We start from the raw sequence: 24,906 nt of genomic DNA on the forward strand, positions 1-24,906 counted from the left end.
ACTCGACTTATAAAATAGGATCCTTAGGTTCAAGTAATGGCACAATGTCTGCTTTGATAGAGAACGATTGAAATCCACGCGGATAAATTTCTACGATCATATATAGAACTTTTTGGCACAAATCGCAAGACCCTTGAGGCTTGAACAAATGTTTTATTCAAGTAGGTCAACTAAGATCAATATTTTAGGTAACATTTAGCGGTAACTTAATGAAAAAAATAAGGATTTTACTATATCTTACAACAAGACACGATAAAATAGAAATTGATAAGCGTGGATTTCACCGTTTTCTGTCTGTCCGTTTTGCAGCAACCGATGATTTGCAACAAAATTTGAACCGCGGTGGCAATCGAGATGGAAATGGACCGGTTTTCAAACCGGTGTAAAAACCGATTTTCACTTTGTACATGTTTGGGTTTAGGTTCAGGATCGAGCGTTTCGGTTTGCACACGAAAAGAGAGTACAAGGAGAGTACCAAACCACGAGAACCAACGTGTTCGGTGTTCATTTGGGAAGACTGGTCTAAAGGCCTTGGGAGTTGTTTTATCCTTTCTTCCAGGTTTTGGAATGTAAATAACTCGAACCTTTTGCTGCGCTTTTGGAATTGTTGGAGTAGGCCGATCCACTGACGACCAATCAAGGAGGCTTAGAACCGAAGGTGTCAAACAGGAGTTAATTTTTATTATTCTCAAATAAACCGTTATTAAAGCAAGACGTGTATGCGTATTACTCTGGCCACTTCCAACAGGTTATGGGCCTTATTTGGATTACAACAGAAGAATAACAAGATCACGAACAAGTGCCTAACGAAACGGTAAACCCCGGAAGTTCTGGTAGCGGTGGAAACGGAGATGGAGCTTGGGCGAACCCTACGAGCTACAGCGTATCAAGTCTGCCTGCAATACAGCGTCTGCAAGGAAGGGAAAACTGGACGACCTGGAAATTTGCAGTACAGTCACTGTTCGAGCTGGAAGAGCTATGGGACGTAGTCAAGCCCTCTACCGGGTGCCGCTGGAGAGTTGCCGGAGGTGGATGCGAAGAAGGATAGAAGAGCGAAAGCGAAGCTTATTTTGCTGCTCGAACCTGTAAATTACGTCCATGTTCAAGAAGCAAAGTCTGCCCGCGAAGCTTGGACGTGTCTGGAAAATGTTTTTGAAGATTCAGGAACTGAACGGAAAGTAGGGCTGCTGAGTAAGTTGATCAATACCCGATTGGTGAACTGTTCGTCAATGGTCGACTACGTCAACGGGATCGTTTCAACGTCACACCAGTTGCGAGGAATCGGATTCGACGTGAGCGAAGAGTGGGTAGGAGCCTTACTACTTGCTGGCCTTCCTCCAGAGTACCGATGGTGATGGCGATCTCAAGTTTCGGCGTAGCGATTAAAGGAGACCTGATCAAGACTAAATTACCACACACCTGACCAAGAACCGGAAGCTATTGAACAATTTGCGGCCTGGAAGTGGAACCGTAGTTGCAGTGAACAAAGGTACCATGCAGGTGCAAGCGGTTGGTGACATGAGGTTGAAATCCGAATGCTGTCCAGAAGAACCGGAAATAGATGTGCGCAACGTTCAACTGACTCCCGAACTTTCAACGAATTTGTTGTCTGTAAGTCAGATAGTTGAAAACGGTAACGAGGTGATTTTCAAAAAGGATGGCTGCCGAGTGGTGAAAGCTGCTGGAGAAATTTTCGCTACCGGATCTCGGAAGAATGGATTGTTCAAGTTCAACCAAGCCTCAACATGCATCGACGGTCCTCGCATGTTCCGAAATGACAAATCTGGAGCTGTGGCATACAAGAATGGGACATCTACATCTGAATGGTCTCAAGCAACTCCGGAAGGATTTAGTCACCGGAATATCGTTTGAAGAGAAGATGTTCGAGGCGTGCAAGATTTGTGCTCTAGGGAAGCAATCAAGATTACCATTCAACAAGCAAGGACATCGAGCGAAGGAGGTCCTAGAAACTGTTCATACGGATATCTGTGGTCCTATGGAGGAGTCGTCAATCGGCGGCAACCGTTTCTTCATTACCTTCACTGATGATAAAACCCGAAGAATCTACGTATATTTTTTGAAGACGAAGTCGGCTGAGGAGGTCGTCGAAGCGTTTCAAGAATACCATAGTCTGGCGGAACGACAAACGGGTCGCAAACTAATGGTGATTCGTTCGGATAACGGTAAGGAGTTTACGAACCGGAAATTTCAAGAGCTGTTAAAGAAGCATGGTATCAAGCACCAAACAACCATTGACTACACTCCGGAACAAAACGGTCTGGCTGAGCGGTCGAACAGATCAATCGTTGAACGGGCAAGGTGTATGTTATTCGAAGCAAATCTTTCGAAGCGATTCTGGGGAGAAGCGGTGGCGACGTCGGTCTACTTACTGAACCTTTCTCCGACAAAAGGACATAACATGACACCGGAAGAAATGTGGTCAAATAGGAAACCGGATCTGGCGCATTTGAGGATTTTCGGTACAACCGTCATGGCACACGTTCCCCGGCAGAAGCGACAGAAGTGGGATAGAAAAGCGGAAGAATGCATACTGGTTGGTTACGAGGAAGATTCGAAAGGCTATAGACTGTATAACAAGAGGTCGCGGATGATTATCAAGAGTAGTGATGTGAATTTCCTGGATGAAGGCAGAATCAACAAGAACTCACCGGTTGATGTAGGTCAAGTGAGCGTCGACGTAGGGCCTGTATATGTGAAGTTAGACCTCATCGAAGTGACCAACGGACAAGGTGCAACCCGGCCCGCTGAACCAATTCGTTGCGAAAATCCCGAAATCGAAAATGAAGAGGCCAACGGACAAGGATCATTACGTCCCCCTGAACCAAACCATGACGAGATTCAAGAAGTTGAAGATGACGAAGCCGATGAACCCTTTGCAGATGCCACCGGTGACGTGAAAAATTCCCCGGCGCTCCCACCGCACACAACTTCAAATCCACCCGTGTCACAGGTGTTGAGGCGAAGCGGTAGGGAGCGCGCCATACCAGGCAAGTTGACTTTTTCAGAGCCGTCTACCAATTATGATTCTGAATCGAATGCGGACACCGATACCGAGATGGGAACGGCACAGCAGAGCCTGGTGGCAAAGAAGCGTAAGAAGCAGTTGGGCACCAAGCGAACTTCAGATGATCCCCTGACACCGGCTGAAGCTTTGAGCAGTGACAAGGCTGATCAATGGAAGGTTGCGATGGAAGAGGAGTATTCAGCGCTCATGAAGAACGGGACCTGGGAGCTAGTCGATCCACCACCGGAACGAAAAGTTGTCGGAAGCAAATGGATTTTTAAATCGAAGCGTGATGAAAATGGTGCGGTTGTCCGTCATAAAGCTTGACTCGTCGCTCAAGGTTTTACACAAAAGTTCGGATGTGATTACGACGAAGTATTCGCTCCAGTTGTAAGACAGACGACCTTCAGGACGCTGCTGGCTGTAGCTGCGAAACGAAACATGGTAGTGAAGCAATACGACGTCAAGACCGCCTTCCTAAACGGCGAACTTGAGGTGCAGATTTATATGCGTCAACCACCAGGTTTCATCGTGAAAGGCACCGAACGCAAGGTGTGCAAGCTGAAGCGTAGCTTATACACGCAAAAAAATTGTCCGGTAAAAACTACCATTTTAGGGGGTTAACTTAAGCGCTCGCACCGGCAATTTTCAGCAGACCAGAAATGCGCTTGATTTTACCATGTCTGTAGTCGAAATCAGATTGTTGTAAATTATTTCTGTCATACGTACCTGTAATGTGGTGGGATGCACCGTAAACATAGTAAATTGGACTGAAATTCCATGGTAGTTTCAAGAATGGGCGTAGTCAGCTAAAATAGTAATTTTAACCACGGAATTTTTTTCCGTGTATGGTTTGAAGCAAGCAGCGCGAGCCTGGAATCAAAAAACTGAACGCGATATTGGAGCAGCAGGGATTCAAGCGGTGCGACGCTGATCCGTGCCTATACAGCAAGACGAGGAAAGGCAAGAAGTGCTACGTGTTAGTTTACGTCGATGATTTGATCGTGGCAAGCGAAGATGACCGGATGATCAAAATTCTTGTGGAGGTGTTGGAGCAAAACTTCGAGATCAACAGTTTGGGCGACATCCGTTTCTACCTCGGCATTGAAGTGGAGCGCGACGCGGAAGGAGATTTTTTCATTAATCAACGGAAATACATCAACCACGTTGTGGACAGTGCTGGACTGACGGATGCAAAAGAATCGAAGTTTCCATTAGACCCTAACTACCAGAAGTTCGAAAACCAAGGAGAACCACTTCCAGATAATCACGAATATCAGAAGGTGATAGGTCAGCTACTCTACCTGTCTATCAACACAAGACCAGATATCTCCGCAGCAGTATCGATTCTCAGCAGGAAGACGAGTGCGCCGACACAGATGGACTGGACTGAACTGAAACGTGTTATACGCTACCTGAAAGGAATCAGCGGTTATCGTTTGCGGATTGGTAGGTGCAAGGACCATGAAGGGCTGATCGGTTTTGCAGACGCGGATTGGGCGGAGTGTTCTACTGACAGAAAATCGAATAGCGGACAAATTTTCAAATTCAATGGCGGAACTATCAGTTGGAGCTGCCGTAAACAAACAAGTGTTTTACTTTCTACTGCTGAAGCTGAATTCATTGCATTAGCAGAAGCAACACAAGAAGCACTTTGGATCAAGCAGTTGCTGATGGACCTGGATGAACCAACTTTGTTCGAGACATCAGCGAGAAGAAAGAGGTGAAGTTTGTATACTGCCCCTCAGAATATATGGTGGCAGATCTTTTGACGAAGCAATTTACTGGAGTTCGAATCACAAGACTGGCAGCGGCTAGCGGATTGGAAGCAGCAGATCGAGGAGGAGTGTTGGAGTAGGCCGATCCACTGACGACCAATCAAGGAGGCTTAGAACCGAAGGTGTCAAACAGGAGTTAATTTTTATTATTCTCAAATAAACCGTTATTAAAGCAAGACGTGTTTGCGTATTACTCTGGCCACTTCCAACAGGAATGTATGAAAGCACAACATTGACTTTGAATATTTCGGTTAACAGCAGACAAAACGTGTTTTTTTCTTGTTGTAGTAAGACTGGCAAAATTTCGCCTTTCCCGGCAGATTTGAGAGGCTGAAAAGAACTCAATGCCCGCTAGTCCTTTGATGGCGTGACGCTTCTACAAACTTCCTGATAGGCATCATAGTTCTCATCATTACTATCAATGTTTCAGAAGAAACAACAGTATAACTAACGTCTCCTTAAGGCTACCTAGACCATTTGGATGGTCTTTTGAAAGGACTTTGTGCAGCCTTGCAGCTGCAGGAGCGTTGTAGATGTTTTCACATACCCATGATCAGTCCTTACGTTAAGCGTGCCTTAATTTTCTATTATATTTTGTTAAGGCTTTTTTTGTATTCAAAAAAGGTTACCTACCTTTGTTGAATAGGACAGCTAGCATGATAAGATTAGATCATTGTTCAGTTGTGAAACAGTCGTGAACTGCTCACCATTGTACGAATTCTTTTTTGTTAAATTAAAACGATAGATATCAAAAATGCTTTTCTTTAGGTTTCTATAGCTTTCTGTTATTTCTGGTCTTTTAAATCAAACCGAATTTGTTTATAATCTGACAATGATTCTTCATCAGAAACATGCCAATTCACAATCTTCTCCGATAGCAGATCTCTACCGATCGTGAATCTTCTGTCGGATAGCATTTACAAAAGTAGAAGAGTCCCCACTAAGAGTCCACTATGATACACTACCCACCATAAGTATGGAATCGCAGCACCTAGTATTGCAACACCCCAATAGAACATTGCAGCACCCCCGAAAAAGTTGTTCAGCAGCCTTATGGCGTTCATTAGTCATAGTCCAATAGACTCTAGCTCGTGATCCTGGCCACCTAGAAAGTTCGTGTCTTCAGCAAAGTTGTTCAGAAGCTTGAAAGGAATTTGCTGCCACGTCGCGTGTATGCATGTAAATTTGGTGATATTATAGCAGGCTCTAGCTCATCATCCTTGCCACCTTGAGTGTTCCTACGTTTAGCAAAATTGTTGAGAAGAAATTTGAGGCAGGTAGTTAGTTCAGCAAAATTGATATTTGGAATTTTGAAAACATACTACTATTTGTTTTGAATTTTGTCTAAGTAAACAACTTTGTAGAAACGGCTCTGGGGCACGAAGAACATTAGGCCTAATGGATCATTGCGCCGAACGAGTCAATAGGCATCTTCTTCGAATACTGACACCAGTTTAGACTTATGAGAAAAGTGTTTCTGTGCCAATAGAATATTGCTGTGTGCGCTTGAAATGCAAATATTAAATGCGGGAACATCAAACGCGGTAAGATTTTTTACAAGGAAAGCGAAGTCAAAGATTGATTTTTTTTGCTAGGTTGGCGTTGATATGGATCATGCTTACTAAGTATCTTTTGATTACTTTTGGTCGCATTTTACGGTTAGACTTGATTTGCACGTCAAACGCAAACAGCAATAAATTGGGGCAAAAGTTCGAATGGGACAAAATCTACTTTTTAAGAGTTCTAGTGCAAATCAAAATAAATGGTATGGTAATTAGAATGCTATATAAGCAAGGGACTTTCATTCAAAATATTATAGAAATCGATTGAGATTTAGAGAAGTTGTTGCTATTTGTTGTTTTTAGCCGTGGAAATTGTAATTTTCGGACGAACTCTCATTGCCTAAAAAAATGATTTTCTTTATGCAAAAGCGTTTCTAGACATATCATAAGGATGTTTTAACATTTATTAGTTTTTGCATAAACGCTTGGAAACCACTTTTGGCCCATAGTGGGACAAAAGCTCGAATCAACGCGCGCTAAAAAAAATGCTAATCAAACAGTGCTGCCTCAAATTGCATTTAAGTTTTGAACAACTTTGCTGTAGGAAAGACCTTTCTATTGGGATCAAGAGCTAGGGTTTATTGGAATATGACCAAATTTACATGCACACTTTTGCACTCACTTCTTAAAAATTGGTCTGGATCGTCGAATATTACCAAAATTTAAATGCACACTAGTGCCACGTAGCGGCAACATTGTGATGATTGCAAATTATCGATGAATTAGAGAACCATTTTGTCCATAACTGGTACACCTACCCTAGTTCGAATTGTACTTAAGCAATGAGCTCCAAAGACCACTTTTGAAATAAATTTAGTTTCAGTTAAAGTTTTTCGCTGATTAAGAGAGCACTTCGAATAATAACGGAACTTAATTCTCGAAAGAATTACTCTTGTACTTGTCAACAACTAGAATGTTCAGAACAAGTTTGAATTGAACTTCTCTTTTACTTGAAGATAAATGTCATTCTCTATAATCAACTTATACGAACTTTATGTAAACCATAAAGTTCGGTTAATTACTTAAAGAGTGAGCTGATTAAGCCAAGACATGTCCTTTTCTTCGAACTTCTGGTTGCTCGAGCAAATTCATACACACTAGCGCCACGGAGCGACATAATTGCACATTAATAATTTCACCTAATAAATGCCATAAGGCTGCTGAACAACTTTGCTGAAGACCGCAAATTCATAGATAGTAAGGATTCCGAGATACTGCATCATAAATATCATAGTTTTTAGGTGATGCTAAACTTTTCGGGTGTTGCAATACTAGGTGATGTGGTTTTATACTTATGGTGTGTAGTGTATATCTGTTTTGTTGAACGACAAGAGATTAAAGAGATCTTCTTCTCTGTTATCTATATGGGTGCTGCTAAAAATTGCATGATAAGCGTTTGCATCGCACCCAGGTGGGCATTAATTTTCGTACAGTAGTTGACAAAATTAACGACCGAGTATGGAGGCACATCTTCAACAACTCCAGTAGGCGAGTTCCGGCACATAATTTTCTTCGAAAAAAAGAAAATTTTCTTACTTGAAGTGATGGAAGAAATTCTTCGCCGGAATTCGCCTACAGGAAAGTAAGCAGAAGCAATACATACCTCCGTTTTCCCCCGGATAGTTGGCACCTCCATTTTGATCGCAACAATGTCTCCACAGACAAATTCTGTAATTGGGACAAATTTTGTGTCCCTATTTACAAGAATAGCTATTCTTGTAACTTCTTCTTCTCTACAACTGCTCGAAGGGCGACCAAGTGCTCTGCCATTATTTATCCAGAGCTCTTGATGTAGTCCCACATTAATATTTTCTTTGGTGAACCTTCTGCTGAGCACTACTGAACCAGTGCTGGGAATGGTAATAGTAGTAGGCTTGAATTTCGAGAAAGTCACGTGGCTTTTCCCAGTACAGTAGTTCAAAAACGTGAACCCCATCAAGTAGCCTATGTAGGGTGCTTGAATTTTCTAAATCATTAGTGTCATTGAAGGCTGTAAATGCGGGAAATGCAGCGGGAAACAGAACATTTTTCTACAGTAATTTTAGGTTGTCCCTAGCAACGGGTGTTTTGCTATTTTTAAGGCTTTTTGCCTACAGCAGCGATGGGCGTGAGTTTCACTGGCTTCGCTGACTGTGATTTGCTTTGCTTGGCTACTGTAGAGTGAATTTCAAGATTTTTCCCAACCCTGCTACCTTTGCATGATGAAGGTTCACCTGGATGATTTTTTATACGATTCATAACATGGCCCCACTCGTATTAATTTATTTGAACATGAGTAACCGAATCCAATTTTTGCCAATGAACAGTTCGGATTCCGCCATGCACATTCGACCACTCATCAACTTTTACGTGTAACAAATTTGATCCGTTCCAAAAAATCTGAAGGCTATTCTACAGGTCTTGCTCTTCTAGACATAAAAAACCATTCGACAGTGTTTGGCATGAAGGCTTGATCGGAAAATTAAAAAAAAAAACTTAAATTTTCCAACATACATTGTTAGAATAATTCAAAGTCATCTGTCAAATCGTACACTTCAGATTAATTATCAAGTTCAGCGTGACATAATTTGTGTATCATCCCTTATCGAATTATAGAACCATAGTAAACGATGATTTCCATGGCTACCTCGATGGCCCTTTGAAATGCTGTTGCACTGCTTTTTATGTGCTGTAAATCAATATCTGTTTTACTTGATGGTCTCTTCAATATCGAGCTCTAAAGAGTTGACTGTATGACGGTTTTTAGATTGCGGAATTGAATGGTAATATTTTCTTTTGAGTAAAAATCATGGGAAAACGATATGAGTTTTGATATTCTGCAAGGTATTTTGAGTTTTGCTTATTGACATTTGCCCTGCCTATTCTGAGATGCCGGTAAGATTACCGGCCGTAGCTACTTGTAACATCCGTGTGAATTCTAGTACTACGATAATTATGTTATTTTCTAGACAATTTTGGACGTCGGTGGAGATTCAGATGTTTATAAAGTAATTCTAAATTTTACGTGTGAATTCTAACATCACAGATTCTCAGATTTCCTTTAGAATTCCGAAATTCCTGTATGAACTTTGGGATTCCGATAGGCATGTCGGATTTTTAATGATAATTCTGGAATATGAAAAGCCATTCTAGGAATATTGCGGAAATATTAGAAATCTGGTAAAAATACTAGCTTTCGGGTGGGAATGGGATTCCGGTTTTTAATCTCTTGCAATTCTGTGGGTATCTTTGAGACGGTATTTCTGTAAGAATCTATGAGATTTCGGTGGGATTCCTGCGATTTATGTGTGAATATTTGGAATTCTGAAAATCAATCTTTGGAATTATTGTAAAAATCTTTAAAATTCCGTTGATCTCCAGTTCCTTTGAGATCCTCATTGAATTCTAACGACTATCATCAGAGTTACTACACTTTCCCATAAAAATCTCTACATTCTACATTCTAGAAATTCCAAGGGTACTATCAGGAACCCATATGCCTCTCTGCTAAAGAACGGAGACTGCGTGTCATCTGTAGCAGATTGCATGAAAGTTTGGATATTTTTTCTTGATACTTGCAGAAATGGAAGATTTCACACAATGCTTCCAAATCTCAACTTATAATATTTTCACATAGAGTAAAGTGGGGCAAAAGTTCGAGTGGGGTAAGAGTTTCTTTTCAAGATTTCTAGCTCAATTCAAAACAAATCTTATAAATGTCACGGTGGTTCGAATGCTATTCAAGTTAGAGACTTTCAATCCAAATATCATAAAAATCGATTGAGATTTGGAAAAGTTATGGCTATTTGTAGTTTTTCGACGTGAATATTGTAATTTTTGGCCAAACTTTCGTTGCATGGAACCAATTGAAGATAAAATCTTTTTAAATATTTTATGTAAGGTCGTTTCTAGGCCTATCATAACGTTGCTTTGAGGTGTATTAGTTTTTGCATAAATGCTTGAAAACAATTTTTGACCCATAGTGGGGCAAAAGTTCGAATCAGCGGGGCAAAAGTTCGACCCATGTATAAAATCACGGAAAAATTTGCAAATTGCCCAAAAACCACATATTATCTTCAAATTCAGTTTAATTTGTGTGATCGTGTGAAAACTGCTACCAAAATTTTACATTTCCACTTAGTTTTGCGAAAAACTGCTATTTTTGAGTATATTACAATTAACTCGGTTTTGGGCATTTTTTTTATGAAAATTTAGTGTGTATTTTTCGTCAAACTTAAGTTTACGGCTGGTGTAAAGTATGTCTGTCATAAAAGAATCGATATTTTGTGTTTTCGCCAGCGAACTTTTGCCCCACACTAGATTCGATCTCTTGCCCCACCGGTGGGGCAAAAGTTCGAATAAGACAATCAATTTTGAAACTGTTATAACTAAAAATGGGTAAATATTTTGACACAAGTTTGTTCAGCAAAATTATAGCCAATATGTTGAAGGTTCACTGTATGGTATTTGTTTTGTTTTCACTGCTAATGTTTTCCTGGAAACTTTGATTATACCACTAAGGTCGAAATTTTGCCCCACCTTACTCTAAACTAAAAACTCTTTATTTGAAATGTTCATCTAGACGTAAGGACTGTTCATATAACATGTATGTATCAACAGAAAAGTGAAACTTTTTCTCAAGAATTAGCTTTTGACCTTCAAACAAATTTTCAGGCCGACTGTTGTATGCTGTAATGGATTAACAGTTGTAATACCTCAGAGAATGCTCTGCACAGGATTAAACATTAAATTTTGAAATTGAATCTGAATCTCCCTCACTGGTATTATACTGGTTTGGTATTAATAGTACTAATCAATTGCATGCAATCTTCTATCGTCCCGATAAGTGCTTTATTATTTAGGTTAGATAAAATTATCTCTATTAAAAAAGCACTTTTTACACTTATAAACAGGTAAATTCAAATCACCTGTAAAAATTCTGAACTTCTACGACAAATGCAATGTAATATGTTGTTAACAAAATATTAATAATAGCTTAATTTAGTTTTATCAAATTAAATTGATAGTGTTGCTTAACACAGAACACCTAGGTTTAAGACCTAAACGTAATATTTGAAATGATACTAAAAAAGGAATTGAAAAAAAAACGATTTTAGCGTTGAATTACCTTCTTTCCTTTTCGCCACCACCACTGCTGTGCGGATCCGTTGGAGCAATCTGGGAAGCTTGAATGGTAAATGGCGTTTTATTACACAGAATCAAAAAAAAAGTATCGTTTTCTATTTATAGTAAAAGACAAGTCTACAGGATTCAATCAACCTTAATCTTTATTAGTATGAACAGAGTTTAGAGTTTAGAACGTAGTTTATCAAGACACACCGATCGGGCAAAAAGGTCTTCCAACGGTTTCCACTTTCGATTTATATGTTGTTGTTGCGCCCAAAGTTTGACAAAATTACTAAGTTGATTTTCGTTCCATCCCGTCGTTCAGGGATATTCATCATCGAAATGCGATAAAGCGGGCGGTAACGAGGTAAAGATTTTTTTTTCACGGACATCCCACACTCTTTCTATGGAGGGTAATTGTCCTATAGTTCATCTCAGGCTGCTATATTCATCCTATTGGGAAACATGCGAGTTGGGTTGCTTAGGGGAAAAATAATCTGAACATGAAACAAAACTTTCAAAATGTTTAGTGCCTTGGAAGTTTTTTAAAAACACATTTGAAATTACAGTCAACCCTCCCTTACTCGATATTCCGTATCTCGATTTCGAGTTAGAGAACCATAGCAAAAGTTGGTTTCCATGGCCTCCTAGATGGTCCCATGGCACGCATTTGCACTGGTTTTGTGTTCTATAACTCGTTGCCTCCCTAATTCGATGGTCCCCTCAATATCGAGTTATGGAGAGTTGACTATAGTATGGAAATCAGCCCTTGGCAAATTTGCTATCATTATGTGAATTGAAATGTAATTGAGCCTATAGATTGAAATCTTTTTAAATCTTTGGTGATATCAAAGCTGAGATGCTGAAGCGCAATAAGTTTGTATTATGCTTAGAAATATGAGCTCCTTCGAACGAACTACTGTGAATTTCACATCGCTAATGAACCCAATTTTTCACCGTTTGCTTCGGTTCTTTTTTATTAGTTGTAAAGTTTCGTCTAACAAAAATTTCAAGAATAAAAGACAAAGTATGCTGTGGTTCAATGCATGGGATGAACATAGGAGCACTAGGATGAATCATTTGAACGCTTACCCCATCTGTCCCATACCGTTTCACAACCATTATTCTCAAAAATGTATGACGATTGAATTAGGAAATATACAGCTGGAAAGTATACTCATTCGTTGTTGTACGTCTGGGGGCTAATAAATTCTAAAGTCAAACATAATTATTTCCCTTCCATTTGTTTTGGCGGGCGGTGGAATTATTTCTTCAGCAGATTGCCGCCACCGATCGAGTCCAGGGACCGTTTCAACAGGTTTCCTCCGCCGATCGAGTCCAGGGAGCGTTGATTGCGCCCAAAGGTGTTGACACGGGATGGGGCCAGTTCCAGCGGGGACCCTCCATTCAGCAGCAAGCGGTTGAAGTAGAGATACTCTATCCGAATGGAAAACGGGGGCCGAGGCGACGTCGTGTGAAACAACATAGACGTAAAATTGATTAGATTTCGGGATAATGCTGGAAGGTTCTTTTAGGCGTACATAATACATATACCTGAATTTTGCATGAGAAAAGTGGCACAAACAAACACACAAATGTGGACACACATTTAATATTCACGTGGGACACACAAAATGTAACACATTTATTTCCTCCTGCGACGGTGGTCGGTTTCTTTCGAGATGTATCTGAGTGCAAACCAAGAAATAGATGATTGATTGTGATGATGGTAGAAAGCGTGAACAGTAGCGGAAGAACACGATTTAGACGACAGTAATTAAGGGGATTTGGGAGAACTTTCAATTAGCGTTTCGGGTGAAGAGTTGAATCTATGATGTAGTGGTTCCGTCTTGGTTCAGTAGGCGTTGGAAATCATGATAAGCTTTACGAAAATTGGTTTGTTTGATGCCTACTAGGATGCTATCAGAGGTTTTGATTAGTTTGTAGGCTAGAGTTCATCGGTTCAAGTTCAGCTAGGTATGCTGTTCCGGTCAAGGAAAGTAAAAATTTCTGCGCAAGAAATGGTCAAAAAAAATTCTACAGTGAGCTCCATTTGAATCGACATTTCTTTTCAACTGCGTACTGTGATCAAAGAAAAATACTTTTCTTAAGTATTTCTTGCAAGAAATTTTCCACGCACTGTTGAAGTGCATTTTTCGCTTAATTCCTAACAAAGGTTTTGGAAATTTTTTTGAACTACCACAGATATCTGCTCTGCATGCTTAACATTTTTCCACGCATCTTCATTTTCCTATCACATTCTTGACATGGGAGGAGATGGATTTTTAACAAGTTTCCATTTTGAATCTTTTCACGGAATAAGTGTTGACATTTGTGATGGATTTTCGTTAAAATTTGCTTTAAAAAATAACCAATGAATTCTTCTTGAACAATTGGACAAATGTTGAGAACGCGGGCGGATTCTAGCCAATATTTACCCCTTGAAGAAAAAAATCTGGTGAAAGCTCCACAGCATTCCTTGAAAAATTTTACTGTAGAATATTTTTGCAAGGTTCCTGAAATAGCTGTTTTACTTAAAAAAAAACGGCTAAACGCTCTTTGTGTGAAATATCTTGTTTTTGTAACATGCAAGCATTCAAAAAAAAAAACAAATTATTGTAACTGACAAACCCATCAATTGCTGCAACTTTGTATTTTGTACAACAAAAGTGGAGAAGTTGGTAGGACGAGTAGAACATGCCCTATGCACAAAAATACCTGGGTATGACAGGTAAAGAATTGTCCTACCCATGATTCAACACGAAGTGACATCATTACTATCGAATTTCTACAACCAGATGTACATGCTCTCGGATTAATTGCCATGAGCATTACTGGAAGTATTTCTTGACAAACTACTGGAATATGCATGGAGAACTATCAAGAGATTTCCAAAGAATCGTTAGAATATTTCAAGGATTTACCTTAGACCTATGGCATCGTGAGTAATCCTGAGCATACGCATCATAAACAAATTCGTTTGTTATACACAGCACGAGCGTAGTGCTGCTGGCGATGATCACTGGTGCTTTTGATTTCTCAAGGCATTTCTGGAAGAATCTGTCGAGCAATTCCTGTAAAACTTCCATAGCACACTTTGTAGAAGTACTTGGCTGAATTGTTGTAAACAGTTATGCAAGATATTCCTAGTTCATAAAAAATGATAGATCATATTTCCCATGATTCGTAAAAATATAATATATTTTGAAGAAAATTCGAAACAATTTTGTTCGGCAACACTGAAAATGCTTGCAGAATCGCTGAATGAATTCCAATTGTCTCGGAAGTTTCTAGCTTCTGTGATATCCAGTTTGCGTCATTGCAATGAATTGCAATTCAAATTGAGTTGATATAAGTCTTCAAAATATCTTCCAATGACCTTTCAGTTACACCAATGATACAATACGATTTTTTTTGTTAAATTAGGAAACGAAATAAGCGCAAAAACATCTCAGTAAATTATGCCTTAACTACATGTAAAAAAGAGACTGACTTGCGAAAAAAATGCAGTCGACTCTCCACTAATTTACCATTGATATTGCGTAACTCGATGGATTTTTCAGTCCCTTCAAACTGCCATACATCGTGCTCTCAATAACTCGATGTTTCTACTAGTTGTCACGTATGAGGCAAATATATTTCCATAACTAGACATTTATTCGAATTCCTTATTATTTGGGGAAACATTCTTGTTGGGAAGTGAATAAAGACTTGCAAGTTGCAATGAAAGTGGAAAAACATTTGAATAAACATATTGATTCTCAATAAAAAAAAAAATGATTTTTTCGACCATATCGAAAACAATAAATTGAAATAATATTTTTCATAATCAACAAAATAATATTGTTTTATCAAAGAAGCGATCATAACAGTACCTATTGTAAATACATACATTTGTTCCTCTGTTTTTGGATTATGTTCCATAACTCGTTTGTGTCGTTATGTTCCATAACTCGATAATTCTATAAGTCTCTCTCTCTCTTCTGGCGTTACGTCCCCACTGGGACAGAGCCTGCATCTCAGCTTAGTGTTCTTATGAGCACTTCCACAGTTATTAACTGAGAGCTTACTATGCCAATGACCATTTTTGCATGTGTATATCGTGTGGCAGGTACGAAGATACTCTATGCCCAGGGAAGTCGAGAAAATTTCCAACCCGGAAAGATCCTCGACCGGTGGGATTCGAACCCACGACCCTCAGCTTGGTCTTGCTGAATAGCTGCGCGTTTACCGCTACGGCTATCTGGGCCCAATTCTATAAGTCGATGACCTATTGAAAAAAAAAGTTATGGAAAGTCGACTGTGTTTGTTTCTTCCAGAAAGTTCAGTTAAGCTTCCTCGAGAACCTTTACTTCACAATTCTGCGAGGAATCCAAAGAAAAAAAAATAAATAAATAAACAGTTTCACAGCATTTTGAAGTTTAAATAAGGAAACCATACGACAATATCACTGGCTGTTAGGTTTCACAATTTGTTATAGTTTTTGTCAAATATATCTAAGTGATGGTCTGAAAAAGGATATACACTTTGATCAAAGTGAATCAAAAATTGGTCTTAATTTGAACCTTGACATTTTTGATCATGTTTGACGTGAACTTAGTCGACAAATACGCCACAGGGGTTCCGCTTTTTTACACTGGGGTTGTTCCTATCTGACATTTTGGAACGACCACGAGAAAAATACATCCAAAATTTGAGTTTAAACCAAGGGGTGTGACAAGGAATGGATCAAACGAACGAAAAACATTAAAAAATTGAGTAAACATGTATTTCTGGCCAAAACTTAAGCGTTTGGTACCAAAATTCGGAAAAGACTTTAGGCCCCTAAATGATTTCATAAATTTTCATTTCATAAATCCCTTGCATATAAAGATTTTGCCACCGTTTGTCCTACCCATGGTTTTGAATGTGAATGCGCCTCTGAGCGTCAACAAGGTAGTTCTGGAGTTGGTCAATAACGCAACGGCTGGTCAACAAATCTGAATTTGAATTAATTGTTCATTGCATATTTATTTTTGGAGCCTTCCTTAGCCGAGTGGTTAGGTCCACGGCTTCAAATCGAAGCCATGCTGAAGATTCTATGCAAAATGCAAGCCTACTTTATGACTATCAAAAATGCACTTTATCCTGACGTCCAATCAAAATCTGATCTTCGGCAAAATAGTAGCTGGATAGATTTCACATGAGAATAGTTTGCTCACTTTTCCATAAAATATTATGACGAAGAGATAGAGGACTGAATGTAGAAGGTTGGCGTTTTTTCATAGCAATCTCCACATAAACTTCATGTTGCGTGTCACAGTCAAATTTCTTCCGAATCATTTCATACTTTGAGAAGATAATAGAAATCGTTAAAAATTTAAAAATTTGCATCTCTCCAATGCCTATGCTCAGAAAAAATAAGAAAAACTCGCCGGGGAAATATACAAACTTGAGTGAAAATAAAACCATATTTTTTTAATGGGATCCTTAAAACGGTCTAGTAGGTGGCAATACTACGCAATGTTTGCCGGCCCAACTAGTATATAAATTTATAATGCTATAATAATGCCGAAAAGGCTAAATGTTAGCTTTCTATTACAGTCACCCCACAGTTATGGATAGCACACAGATAAGGATCAAAGTTGGCTTAATCGGAGAATATCTCATCAAATAGAGTTGCAATTACACAGAACACATTTTATCTACGTGAATCATACATCTGTACAGCATTGCAATCAATCATAACATATTCTAGCATATTTTATTCGTCCGTATGAAATAAAATGTTTTCCGTATTCATAGAATTGTTGATTCATAATTGAAACCTGTACCACAGTTATGATTCAACGATAAGACGATTTCGAAAGAAACTATCTATCTATCTAAATCGACACTTTTTCGTAAATAACCGCAATTTTTTAAGTGTATTCTGGAAAAGAACTATATTCGGCATTGACAGGCGGGTTATTTTGTTTTGTACAAGGTCACCATGATTCGTGTTAGCTGATCCATAACAGTGGGGTGACTGTATATACGTGTTGCATCTGTCAAAACTCTGAATAGAATTGAAAAATGCACTACATGCGCACGTGAATCCAATATTGCGCAAATCTTCACCACTGGAGAATCGCAGAAGTTTTTACAAGCGCGGAAATGATAATAAAAGTGCGCATTTGCGTCAAATCGAGTCGGTGTCTTCAGCGGGGTTATTCCTCGCAGTTCAAAGAATAAGTGATTTGATGGAATCCTGCACTTTAATTCGCATTTTTGCACTTATGGACCCGCATTTCGTAGTCCAGTAGTGAAAGAAATACACAATATATAAGCACTACACTGAAAACATTCTTCAAACTCGATCAACGTGTTTCACACGTGAATTTTCACTAATTGTAAAACACATCATACGATGGTGTAAAACCAGTCGCTATCGGCAATCCATATTCAAACGTAAAACACGTTAATTTACAAATTACACAGCGTAACAAAAATGATATTTTTGCGTGTCTCAAGAACCAAATTATGTATCTCTAGTAGTTTTGGAGTTGCTGAATCTGATGCCATTCTCAGAAATGTTCCAGCACGTTACAATTTTTAGCTACAGGTCACCAAAGCAGGGTGACCAGTGCACCGGGAAATCGGAAAAACCGGGAATTGCAAATCACCGGGAGAAAACCGGGAAATATACGGGAATTTCAATTAACGCCGGGAAAATTTTGCATGCTAGTACTTGCTACATTTTTCTAAGCAAGCTTGCAATTTACGATGCTCCAACTTTGCAAAAACAACTTTCTATGAATCTTAGCTGTAGTCCATCCAGTAAATACTTAGGCTTCATTGCTAAAATATATTTTTAGAATCCTTTGGATAATATTATTTTAAGCATATTCAGGAAGCATTTTATAGTTTTACCTAACTTTTCCAAAACATTATTTCTGTGAATTTAACATATAAATATAGATATAACCAAGCTTCTTTTTAAAATTTTGAAAAATATCGTTCCCAATATATTGTGTATTTCTTTCACTACTGGACTGCGGAGTGCGGCTTCATAATTGCGAAAATTCGAAAAAAAGTGTGGGATTGCATCGAATCATGTTGGTGTCTTCAGAGCACTTATTCTTTGGACTTCGATAAATAACCCTGCTGAAGACACCGACTCGATTTGATGCAATCGCGCACTTTTAATATCGTTCCCGCATTTGTTAAAACTTATGCGATAGTCCAGTGGTGAAAGAAATGCGCAATATTTGGAATATTTAAAGCTATGATCATGTTATAAAATTTGATACCACTCGCTTCTAGTTTGATAATAATAAAAAATATTATAAAACTCTAATCCATTATGGAACAATAACTTTATGAATTTCCATGCTGATGAACAAAATTTTCAACAATTGATAAACTCTTTTTAAAGTCTACCAAGACTGTGTGGTTTTTTTAAATTGAAACTATGGCTAGATTATCCTACAAGCATTGGTCAAATTTTTAATGAAACTCAACATGTTCATAAAAATAATAAATTCCACGGTTAAGTATGCTGTTCCAGTCATGAAAAGTAAACCAGTTTGCGGCAGAATGGGTTAACAAATTTTCAACTGCGAACTCAATTTGAAATGAAATTTCACCTCAGCTGCGTACTGTAATGAAAAAATGATTTTGTTGATCATTTCTGAAAAGAAATTTAAAAGTCGCGGCAACAAATCTAATTTGCTTTTTTTCGGATTCACCCTAATAGTAATGCTTCGATGTATGGCCAAACTCGTACTTCAAGCCGTTTTAAACGGCAAACAAATTCGCAATAAACTTTTTTTTGCTTTTAACGAAACGGGGAATAATTATGAAACACCGGGAAAAACCAGGAGAAAACCGGGAAGTTGAAATTGAATTTTCACTGGCCACCCTGCCAAAGTTGTATAAAACACTGGTTTTATTGATGATTTTATGTTAAACAATGATTTATCAAAAAAATATTATTATCTAATCTACCAAGCATGCAAAATACGACTTTAACTTTCATTTCAAATAAAATTTGATTGAAATTGCACGACTTAATTGAGGTTAAATCGATTTTTTCAACATGATTGCAGTCTCCATACGAAGTTCTTCGTTTCTCTTATATGGCAAAATACAATACTTTTCTACACCAACAAAAAAAAAACTTTTGAGCATCGGGAGTATGATGAACATTAATGATAAGTATTGTTATACACATGAAGTTTGAGTTCTGAGGCAAATTAAGCAAATAAAATGCCATACAAGCTGGATAACTTGCATGCAAGTTGGTTGAAATAGTAAAATTTAGCAAATTCAACAGCCACACTGAAAACATTCTACAAGCTCGATTAATGTGTTTCACGCGTGAATTTTCACTAATTGTAAAACACATTAATCGATGGTGCAAAACCAGTCGCTATCGACAATCGAAATTCAAATGTAAAACACGTTAATTCAAAAATTTTCGAAAGCTGTGGTGTACTGTTTGTTAGCGATTCCTGGATTTTATGATACCAGGCACCCATTACGAGCGTCCGGAATATCAAAAAAAAAAAAAAAAAAAAAAAATAACATGTTCGTTAACATGTCACGCGTGAATAGCAAATGTGAGTCCTTGTGATGATAGACAAACTAGTTTTACTAGTGATGCATATCGGCATTGTAAAACGTGATCAAATCATGTGAAAAAGTCTTTGCTATCGAACCAAAGTCAATCCTTAACAGAATTATAGATTTTACACGTTATTTCACGTTGCCAATCGACACGACAGATTCACGTTAAAAATAATTTGTATCGAACGTGTAGATTATTTTCAGTGTAGGATCGAACGTGTGGATTATTTTCAGTGTACATTTTCTTTGCTTATTAGGATGCGGCTTATTTTACAAAAGTTCTCGAAACCAAAAATTCGTGTGCTCTTCTAGATTCAAATCACATAAAAAGGCAAACCTCAAAATTTGAGCCAAAAATATAAATATTTGGAGGTGGCCCAAGTACCTTGAAGGTGAATTTTCAAGTTATGTAATATGACATTCAGTGAAGTCTTAATAACTTTGTTGTTTTCTAACCAATTTCGAAGCTCTTAGCACCTATTCAAAATTAAATTTAGGGAAAGTTTGTAGAATACTAAATTTGTCTAAAAATAAAACTAGTTTTAGTTAGAAGTAGTTTTCTCCAAATTTTTCCTCATTTTACTAAAAAATAATCTTTGTTTGTCCTTAATTTCATGAGTACTTAACCGATCCCACATTTTTTACATGATGTTGAAGCTTATGTAGTGGATTTCAAATTGTGGTACCGTAATCCGGGGCAACATTGACCGGTATGACCATTCTCGTAAAAAGTTTGAATCATCATTTATTGGTGGATTATTTTCAAAGCATAAACGGTGCCGTTCTTTCTTACATTCATTAGCTAATAAAAATTGAGGTTTGAGCGAAAATTGAATTTAGTTCATGCCTAAATTTGTCAACTTTTTGAATCTATTATTTTCATCATTATGGATGAGACTACCAAAGATCCATGTCTTACATGAGTTCTGCAAATGGCAAGAGCAAGGGAAAAGTGGTTGTTAGTAAAAATGGCATTGCCGAAAAGTATTTCGTTGTCAAATCTTCACAAGTTTATTCAACCAAGCTACATTAACGAACTACTATTAAGAATGCTGAATTTTCTTAGAAACTTGCCTACCTTTAGGCATATTCCGTAGTTCAAAATGTTGTTCTTTTTGAAATAACTCAAAAAGTAAATGACTTGTAAGAGTTTGGTCTTCAGAGGCCATGATTGAGGTAGGTAACGACATTTTCAATGTTACCGAACGTTGTTTATATGGGTCATCAATGTTACATATCAGCTAAACTAAAAATCACTTTAAACATTTATTTAAATAAGTAAAATAAAATCTTTTGAAAACCAAAAAACGATATACAATCACGAATGGTGGGTACCAGTACTTATTTTAAAAATATAAAACTTGCGACATTTGCATTTTCAAATAAAAAATTATGAAATATCCCATAAGCTGATCAATGTTACCCTGGAGTACGGTACAATAAGTTTATTTAAAAAATAGTTTTGATTTAGTTATTTAACAAAAACTGCCAAAAAACATGGAATTTTAACAGAAAATACTTTATTTTTCAAATATGTGCCAGTTTAATGGTAATATTTGAGTAGATGAAAAAACTGAATTTAGTACTATACCATTTAATTCCACTAGAGTTTGTATCCTTTGACAGATACGCGTATTTCGTCCTCAACTGTAAGGCCGTCTTCAGTGTCGTGTACTAGACTCGACTAGAGTCTAGTACACGACACTGAGTAGAAATGATGTTAACGCTATTATCTAAATAATAATTTCAAACTAGTCAAATATAAGATAATCTTGTAACTTCAGAATAGGTGTAAACAATATTTTTAGTAAATCACGCACGCAGATTCTCACTTTTCCAATATTTCTGGTGGAACTTAACTTTCAATTGAAAGCTTTTAAGATGCATGAGTGTTTTACTCTTTAATGACTGACTTCCGGTTCAAAAAACAGTCGTGCAATCAATTTGTTGACAATTTATGGCAGAAATTTTCTATAGCCACTGCCCACGTATCAAATCCAAGAAATTACTTTTCAGCAGCAAGTTGACCTTTGAAGAAAAGTGATGCAGTAATGGCCAATCTAGATGTGTGGGAAATTATTTACTTTTCGGAAAGTCTCGAAAAAAATGTTTTTCTTTGATCGCATTGATATGCAGTTGAGAAGAAATGTCATTCAAAAGGAAGCTCTTCGTGGAAAAGTATTCGACTAATTCGGTCAAGGAAATTTGTCAATTTTCTAGTGCGAAACAGTACAATAATTTGTAATGAAAAATCAAAAGTTCTAACACTCCACGCCTTTAATGAATAGATCAATAATTTGCCAACCCTAAAAAACACTCTACATTTCATCACGTGCTGGTAAACTTAGTATTTATAATTGGTGTTGGTCAGTTTTATTACCAACTTTCAAAGTAGCCATCATACCCACCTTCAACCTCTATGCATGTGACATCATTTCCTGCGGAAATAAAACCTCTTCTGATAGAGACCGGCACAGTATACTAGACGCCATTTAGGGCCAGCAACACGTCCTCCCATGGCTAAACGCAGGCGACAAACGTGACAAATTATGTTCTTGAAGTCATTTTGCTGGCATTCTCAAGGCAAAAAAAACTGTAAACTATACATAGTAGGCTATGGGTCAGAAAGAGCAGAGATGCACTCGCTGTGAATTGCTGTGCTAACACGATGGAAATGGCAAAACAACTCTCAACATCTCCAGTTCAGAGAAATGGTGACTTTCTAGACACTCTCCTCGTTTCCAATCTAATGAATGAACAACTTCAACAGTCATTCTCAAGTATTTCTAATTTCTCAATCATAAATTATTCAGTTTCAATCACAACGAAGCACTTGCCAGTCAACGCTTTTGAGATAATTTTCTTGGGTAAATCACATGTTTCTGCATTTTTTTGCAATGCTGAAGCAGCTTTGACAATTTCTCAGTCTTGACTCGTGAAGTGGGAAAGACTACAAACAGTCCTTATAATTGAAGTAGGTACGAAAACAAGCATCATTCGCTACCGAAAGGACGTTTGAGTAAGACGAGAAGGTTGATCAATTTGGTTGTTTATGATTCGTATCCAAGGTAATGATTATGCTCATTCACATGTCAATGGTGTGCAAAAAATGACAAGTAGGAAATAAGGCCAACTTGATTGGGTGCGTGAGGAGTGAGTCAGATGATTGCGGAAAATCGTTATGCGATCATAATCGTTTGCGTCTCACATGCTTTTTTGAGGAGTGAATGCGAAAGCAAGTGAAGTAAAAAGTAGCGAGTCCTACAGGTGCCCTAGAAACTAGAAAAAAGTGCTTAATCACGATTCGCAGTTCTAGGGCATTGATGGTACAATGTTTAAAGCAAATAATAAAAAATAATCGAGAAATGTGTCATTTCACCTACTAGTTTTTATCCCAGCCATTAAAATAGAGTTCAGAACAATGTTTCTTTTGGCACTATCATAGCAACCAGCGCCAGAACTCCCAAACAGGTGTGTAAATAAAGTAATGAGCTCGAAAAGTTAAAAAGTTGCATTTTGTCGAAATGTTACACATCTTGATGGTTATCTGTTTCCGTAGAGATCGTCGCTTTTTTCCTCGTGACGCTGAAAAAGTTTGCGCGAAATTTACACCCACGGGTGTGAAAAAAACCTTGTACAATTTTATCATCCGCCATCGCGTGCAGCCTCTCATTTTATGCATAGATAAATGACCGTTTTACGACCACAATAAAGATACCGAACATCGCGCGGCGCGGATGATGAAAATTGACTCTCCTTGCCAACTGCCAACCAGCATTTTGCTGATCATTTTTACGACCAAAGTCACCCGTTGCATTTCGTCGTTTTGCCTACTGTGTGTAAGTGCAACAAAGGACACAGCCTACTGTGTGGCGTCGACTTCATTTGTTGAGTGGAGCTTTTTTTTAAACTCTGTCGCCATTCTCGGTCGATGGATGATTGATTGCATTAAAGTGAAAGAGGAGGTCCTGTACAAATGTTCGAACATTATTGGTCAAAGAGTTCTCCTGACCAGTTGTTGGCTTTTCACACGCACACGACGTCTGTTTGATTGTGAGAGCACAGAGGGAAAAAGCACAAACGAACAGCGGAAAACATCAAGCTGTGTGGTTTGATGTCGTTTTCATGTATTTTCCCATGGCTTGCTACGTTTGCTTATGCACTTTCCTGCTGCTGCCCCTCCGATGCAACAGCTGGTTGAATAAGAATAACATCGCAATGAAAACGGTGATGGGTTAGAATTGTGAATTGGAACTGAATTAACTGGGCCATTATGGCTTATTGTGTGACGCGAGCTGTTCGATTCAATGCTTACCTTATGGATTGACAATATATGCTCTAAACTCTTCCAAGTATCGTTGATAATTTAACGGCACCTATGGGAACGCATGGTAGCTCATTCGATGTTAAATTAACAATCGATTTTTAAACACGAAAAGTTCGATGTTGTCCATGGCAATGCATGCCAGTTTAATTAATGGCAAACTGAGTTTTGAAATCAGATTAAAAGCAAAGATCTGAAAGAAAACATTGAATGGCATTGTTAAGTTCTCTGACATAGATAATTCTCTTCTTCGTGGTATTATATTCCAAGTGGATGTGAGCCTGCTTCTTGGCTTACCCTAGAGCACTCTAGGAAGATCTGGCACAGAAGAAGACTATGAGCTTTCTTGCGATATTTTCCAAATTCTCAACAACACAAATTCGTTTGTCGCTTTCTCGGCATAATACATCGCAACCAGCCCAATGCAGTCTGCCGATTTTTATCCGATCTACAGTGATTTATGCAACCACGGTAATTTATTTTAACACGAAGGAACTTTTTTGCTTTGTTATGGTTTTGAAT

The 24,906-nt window shown here is 38.1% G+C and overlaps 1 protein-coding gene across 1 annotated transcript in view; it reads right to left on the bottom strand.

Annotated features, from left to right (window-relative positions):
• The window catches only part of LOC5569132, a 47,049-nt gene that overhangs the window by 16,365 nt on the left and 5,778 nt on the right, over nt 1–24,906 (bottom strand). The window contains exon 2 of the mRNA XM_021848435.1: nt 11,473–11,530. Within this exon, the coding sequence (XP_021704127.1) occupies nt 11,473–11,530 (58 nt within the window). The remainder of the gene's footprint in view (nt 1–11,472; nt 11,531–24,906) is intronic.

The sequence above is a fragment of the Aedes aegypti genome, chromosome 3 (assembly GCF_002204515.2).
Source record: "Aedes aegypti strain LVP_AGWG chromosome 3, AaegL5.0 Primary Assembly, whole genome shotgun sequence".
Taxonomy (NCBI): domain Eukaryota; kingdom Metazoa; phylum Arthropoda; class Insecta; order Diptera; family Culicidae; genus Aedes; species Aedes aegypti.